The sequence below is a fragment of the Aptenodytes forsteri genome, unplaced genomic scaffold (genome assembly GCF_000699145.1).
Source record: "Aptenodytes forsteri isolate BGI_AS27 unplaced genomic scaffold, ASM69914v1 Scaffold184, whole genome shotgun sequence".
Lineage (NCBI taxonomy): Eukaryota > Metazoa > Chordata > Aves > Sphenisciformes > Spheniscidae > Aptenodytes > Aptenodytes forsteri.
The window spans coordinates 3,271,607-3,278,109 of record NW_008796078.1 but is presented as its reverse complement, the minus strand read 5'-3'; the positions used below and the strand labels follow the sequence as shown (position 1 = coordinate 3,278,109).

At 35.3% G+C, this 6,503-nt stretch overlaps 1 protein-coding gene across 2 annotated transcripts in view; it reads right to left on the bottom strand.

Annotated features, from left to right (window-relative positions):
* U2SURP (U2 snRNP associated SURP domain containing) overlaps positions 1-6,503 on the bottom strand; it is a 39,671-nt gene that overhangs the window by 10,723 nt on the left and 22,445 nt on the right. For both annotated transcript variants that reach the window (XM_019474024.1, XM_019474025.1), the window contains 4 exons: positions 5,146-5,302; positions 4,675-4,770; positions 4,027-4,093; positions 2,811-2,973 (listed from right to left, as the gene is read on the bottom strand). In XM_019474024.1, the coding sequence (XP_019329569.1) occupies positions 2,811-2,973; positions 4,027-4,093; positions 4,675-4,770; positions 5,146-5,302 (483 nt within the window). The remainder of the gene's footprint in view (positions 1-2,810; positions 2,974-4,026; positions 4,094-4,674; positions 4,771-5,145; positions 5,303-6,503) is intronic.

Here is a 6,503-nt window from a genome sequence, read left to right as displayed (position 1 = left end):
GGAATACATCTCTGTTTACGCACTGGGCAGAGGGGTACTGACAGAGCACAGACACAGGATGGTATAACAGAATCCAACCCTGCATCTCCTGGAGCTCAGCAGTATGTAGCAGAAAGGCTGAACAGGAGGACTGAAAACCATTAGTCTCCTACCTCTGATTAAGCAATCAAACACCACTTTGAGGTCTCAGGTGGCTAACACAAAGGGAAGTAAAGGCAGCTACTAAAGAGGACAAATCTCCTGTTTGACCCTTTTGGAAGCACTGATACATCTGGATTCGTGAAGTGCCTGCCTCCTGCTGTAGATGAAGCCTGCGCTGTGCTTTTTTGGGGGAGGATTATAAAATCTTGTGCAGCAAGATGGAGACAGAAGTAAAGTACCTTAGAGAAAGGTCCAAAGAGGACAATGCTGCTTCATTTTGTCTGTGAGTTTTTGTATGCTCTGAGGAAACAAGTTTAATGAACAATTTAAGCAACGCAAAATTCCCATTTTTCTAACACTTCACAGCACTGACGTCTCTCTACAAAGAGGAATACACCCTTCTTTTATATGTCCCTGGGGCAGGGAAAGAGACAGACACACATGCACAGCACCGTAAAGACCATTCTGAAATTTGAGTTATAACGTAAAGCAAAGTGCCAATCTTTCCACACTTAGAAAAAACAGTAAAAAAAATCACTGTTCTTTGGTGTTACAAAAAAGCCTCTGCTCTTGCTAAGTTCTGGAAAGAATTCACACTTCAGCAAGGTTAACAGGGGTATGGGGGAAGGCAAACAAAGGGTTAATAACTTGCCTTCTCTGATGGCTGTGGCCAAAGTTTGTTTCTTACTGCACTTCCCCTCCCAGCTGACAAACTTAATTTACTAACTGTGCCAAGAGAAAGAATTGTTGTTTGTATTCAGGAATTTAAAAAAAATGCATTTTAAAAAAAAAAATGTATTTCAGCTTCCCTGGTAGTCACTGTGTAAACTGCTAGAGAATCAGACTTTGCCTTTTTTTTTTGCCAAAGATTTTACACGACATTAACAGTGTGTATTAGATGGCATAATTGTTAAAGCCGGCAATTGTTTGGGTTTTTTTCCCCCTCATTTCCTCCCCTCAAATTTAATAATGGATGTGTTCTTTGGCAGGGACTGAGTACATACTAAGAAGAAACTTTGAGCGTGAATGCTTTAAAGTAGTACAGGGAGTACTTTCCTGTCAATGACAAACTTGAGGAGAAATTGCAAAATTTAAGTACTTCTACATAGTGTCTGAAATGTTCCGAAAATGAAAAAAATTACAATCCTTCTCTGGCAATTCCAAAAGTCTGAAACTGAGATGGTAATTTACTTACCACAAACAATAAAGACAGCAACATGCAATTGAAAACCTCAAATATTTACCACCTAAAACTGTTACAGATGGGATACATTGATGAAAGAACTTACACTTGTGCAGTGTGAAAGTGACAATGGTTAAAGTAAATCATTTCCTAATCTGCTTCCACAACTGCCAGGATAACATCTACAGAACAGATACTCAATCTGAAAGGAGCCCTTTCCATAACTGCTACAATCATTATTACAGCAAAATGAAAACTAGTTTCACTTGTACTTTCGTTAGTCTAACATCATGTATTTCCTACAGAACTACTGCCACCATGAGTCAAGTCAGACATAAATCCCATTCAGCTTTTCTCAAATTCAGAATTTACTCACTTCAAATAGCTATGCATTATGCACTTTCAAACTGCTATGCAAAGCAATAGGTTTCTAAGTGCTTAGTTATAGTCCATTAATCTTAATAATCTGAATTATTAAACAGAAACATATTTGGAAGAAACAACAGTTGTGACATGTTAAAATATTATTGCTTGTACATCTTAAAAGAGTATTATGGGGCTTTGCTAACGTCTGATTTTAGCTAAGTAGTACATTACAGCATAAATAGGTAGGCAGCCACAATTCCACCTTCAAAATATTACCCAAATTATAATCTGCCACTTGGAGATGCTACAACTGCAACAAGTAGTTTAGCAGCTTCTTAGTACAAGAATTTCAGTATTCAATGTATCATGGGTTTTAATACTGAATACAAGCTGGAAAGTTGCATGCAATTTTAAACCTGTTTTTGCATGGCACTGTATGACAGAAAAGCTTCACTGCTAGACAAAGCTCATGCTAAATTCAAGTTCTAGTTACCTTCTCAGTCAACCACAAGCTCAGAAGCCAGCATGAAGACCTAAGAATCTGTGCTCAACCTTAACAGCTATACTAACACCCATGCTTGGAGAAAGGATAAAAGAACGAGTGAGCCCTATAAACTGCATGTAGGTCTTCAATTAAAATGCCCCATTTCCAGCACCACCTGGTTTAGTTGCATCTACTTCTTCTTTTGATGGCTGACACAGTGAAAAGAGCAACTTTTAAACTCAGTGAAATACTGACACTTCAAGGCAAGAGACAGAGAGAACAAGAAAGGCATAGGACTTAAGGCCACATCCAAAAGTCACTCCCGCTTGCCAAGTAGAGGAAAGCGTAGAGGAATCCAAGCGATCTAAGGCTACCAGTGGTACTGAAAAAGGGCACTGAAAAAGAAGAGTAATTCTCAACACGCAATATCCCCTGACTCAATTTTTCATTTTTTCCTGCATTATTTTGAAAGGCAAAACAAGGCAAGGCAAGGCTGTAAACAAACATACCTTTATAAAAACACACCGGACTAAAAAAACCACTATATAATAGGACTATAATTATTTTAGTAAAAGTAACTCGGGGGGGGAACATTGGAAAGGTACAGAAGGGTGGCACAAAACACCACATGCTGACCTCTATCTCTCGGAGTTTGGCACGCTTTTCTTCGCTCATTTCTGAATATTTCACTGATGACTTGGATTCAGGCATTTCTTCTTTAATAGGATTGGAATACAAGTGTTGCTCTTCTGACTTAGAACTCTGAGTGTCTTCCTCATCTTCACTTTCTTCTTCTTGACTTTACAGAAAACATAAATAAATATATCAGTTAATTCTGTAAGACAATTATCTGTTACAAAATTTACCATCTCTCCTACTTAGTTTCTATGATTAGTTACTAGTTTAGAAATTTGTAAGTAAGATTGTGTTATGTAAAAGTCGGCATCTACAAAACAGTCTCCATCAGAAATCTGTAAGTAAGATTCTGCTATGTAAAAGTCAGCATCTACAAAACAGTCTCCATCTGTGAGACAGATATCTTAATATTTCCATTTAATTAAATCATTAGTTTTTATTACTCAGATAATTTACACTTTTCACATAAACAGAGTGCAGAAGAATTCTTGAAATTTAGTCACCAAATCCCTATCTAACTCAGCTACAAAACAAGTTCACTAGCTCAATAAAAAAATCTCTTTAAGTGCTGTAATCGTGCTTTTCAGATTTCAGTTTTATAAAAGAACAAATTTTGCTTTTTGGAGACAAGCCTAAGATATGGCAGATATTCAAAATTGTATTCCCAGACTGGCCACTAGAGTGCTGCAGGACTACATGCAACGCAGTCAGATTATTTAAAGCATTACTAATAGATGCTCTCAATTGCCTACAGAACAAAGTAAAAGACTGCTCAAAAACAACAGATGGCATGGAGTCTATTAGCATCCAAAGAAACATATACATCAGAACATTATTCACTGTGTTTGTCTCAAAAGCAAAAGGCAGAGGTTTAGATACATTCATACATATCTGACACCAAGATTTCCAAACTGTAAAATACTACTACCTTAGTTCTTACCATCTGACATTAAGTTATCAAATCAGCATCAATTTAAAGATTATGGTTAACAATTCTATCAAAAGGTGTAATTTAGCGTGTTAGAAAAAATTATGGGGACTGAAAGCATGCTGCACTAAAATCCTGATTTTTCTCCATTTTCTTATTCACCTACTTTCAAAATTTCACTTTTGTTCTGCTCTTATAATACATATATATCTTACAGGGAGTCCCAGAGACACTCAACCTTAGAGGCAGAAAATTAGTATGTTCTTATCAGAATGAAAAAGTATTTACTTTTGAATTTCCTCCTCCTCAGATTCTTCGTGTTGGTCAAAAAGCTCCCACTTAGAAGTAGTAACAGCTAGAAGAGACAGTAAGATAATTTTAACAACAGAAAAAGCTATCACTTAATCTGAAAATTAGTATTTGTAGATATAATAAAAATTACGTGATAAAATTTACCAGCATCTAACACTTAATACAGACTATTTCATAGAAATACTCAAACCTGCACATTATCAGAATATTTACTATTTACAGAGCTATTCACTAACCTTGCATATCATGTTTCAGTGAATCCTTCAAAAGCAGCCAAGTATTTGTCAGTTTGTAAAAATCTTATCTTCCAAACAAATATTTAGAAAGACTGCCAACCACATACCCAGACTTCTTTCAATATTTATTCTTAATGAACTGGAAATTATTTTTAAAGGTTGGTATGTTATTCTACTTCAATAACCAAAACAGAATACACTATTTTCTTCACTGAAGTTATAACCAAAAAAAGAAGTTACAATTGAAAATCCTACTGTATTACTACAGAAATTATTTTAGCACTTTTAAACAGATCAGTTGAAAATAATCATGAAATAGGTAAGTGACATTAAGCTTTCAGTTTACTTAGGGAAGTGTTTTAGTTCAATATATACTTTGAAAACTAACCTTGAGCTTCCAGTTCCGATTCATCCACTGCTTCCCACTTTGAAGGGGCAACTTTAAATATGGGCTCATTCTTTTTTGAGTCTTCAGCCGTATCCACTGTTGGAGAAAGAGACACAGAAAAATCATTTCCAAAGCTCTTCAAAAGTTCAAATGGAAAAATTCTAATATAACAATCAGATTTAAATACTGAAGCATATTATACTGTTTTATTATTTGCAAAGAAAAGAAATTAGGATTTGGAACCTGATGTGCAGGTTTTGGACACCTACTGTGTCTCTGAAGCAAGTACAATCTAAAAGCAGTTTTTAAACTAATTCTTCCTAGAACAAATTGACATTAATCAATTGAACATTTTATGAAGCTACATGCCATGTTAATTCTTGGCTGTACTTGTAAAAACTACTTGGGGAAAAAAAAGGATCATCAAAAACTGAAGATTCAAATTGAAAGCAAAGTTGAAACATTTCATACAAGGAACTCCATCAAGATCATCATCCAGGGATTTAATTGGGACTCCATCCAGATCATCAATAGGAGCAGCATCAATAGGAATTCCATCCACATCTTCTAGTGGAGCACCATCAAGCTCTTCCTCAATGGGAGCACCATCAAGATCATCTGGTACTTCCTAAAAGCAAATAATAATTAATCATTTCAAGAACAAATCTACATTGCTTTTCTTTACTTCTCCAATTATTGATTCATTTCTTTTTAAAGGAGTAGCTTTAAAAATACCTAAAACCCAAAAAACCTCAACTTTAACAATTTTTGCTACCAAGTACAGTTGCTTATTGCAGAAGAAAAATATGACAATATCCTCCTATAAAAAATTATAAGCAAGAACTTGGAATTCGTCCATAATGTACTGGAAGCTTTGCAATATATATTTCTATATTCAATATATTTCTATATTCAAAAGAAGAGATATTAAGCTGAGGTTTAGCTCAAAATGAACCAATTACAGTCAGATAAATTATACTTACTACATATGAAAGATTCCCTGAGAACCAGTAATCTGAACAACTGACAGAAATCAGCTATTTAGTAGGAACACAAATTTCAGGAACACACATAAATGATAAATACACCTACATACTCTAACTTGTTAGGTACAGGCACTGTCCTTCATACGTGCACGCTCACCTTGCTCTACTGCTAAGGGAAATAAGCTAACCTTCCAATTACACTGTAGGTCTCCCTCCCACTGTTCTGAAAGGCATGTTTCCACAGAGTTACAAAATGAACTTATCCTAAACATATATCCATTTATTAGTGTCCACTGTCTTGATTCTCTTAAACGATATTTATACGTAACTGTGAACAGATCAGTACACATTCACTCAGTGCTAATGGTATTGTAGAAATTTTAAGCATAGAGCTTCAAAATATTGAATAAACAACTTATACATGTCACTATGCAATAACTAAAACTCGCTACATATCCTGTTTAAAATAACCTCTATCAGAAAAAAAAAAAAAAAAAAAGCTATATAAATGCTGTAGGCTTAACTAGAAAGTTAGCAACTTACTGCTCTAATACAACACAGCAAAGATCAAAGTAGAGTATCACCAGTGTAAATGATCTATCACAACCTTCCTCTCAAACTAAGAAAGCTCAGATGGCTCTATTACATCCAATTGTGACACTCACACAAGAAGAAAGTGGATGATTCAAGTGGCCAGATGCCTAGCTATTTAGAACTCTCAGAAATTAAAACTAATGCCTGAAATTCTAACTCAAAATTCAGACAGATACTACAGAGTAGACATAGAATCACATTGAGGTTGGAAAAGACCTCTAAGATCATCGAGTCCAACCGTCGACCCAA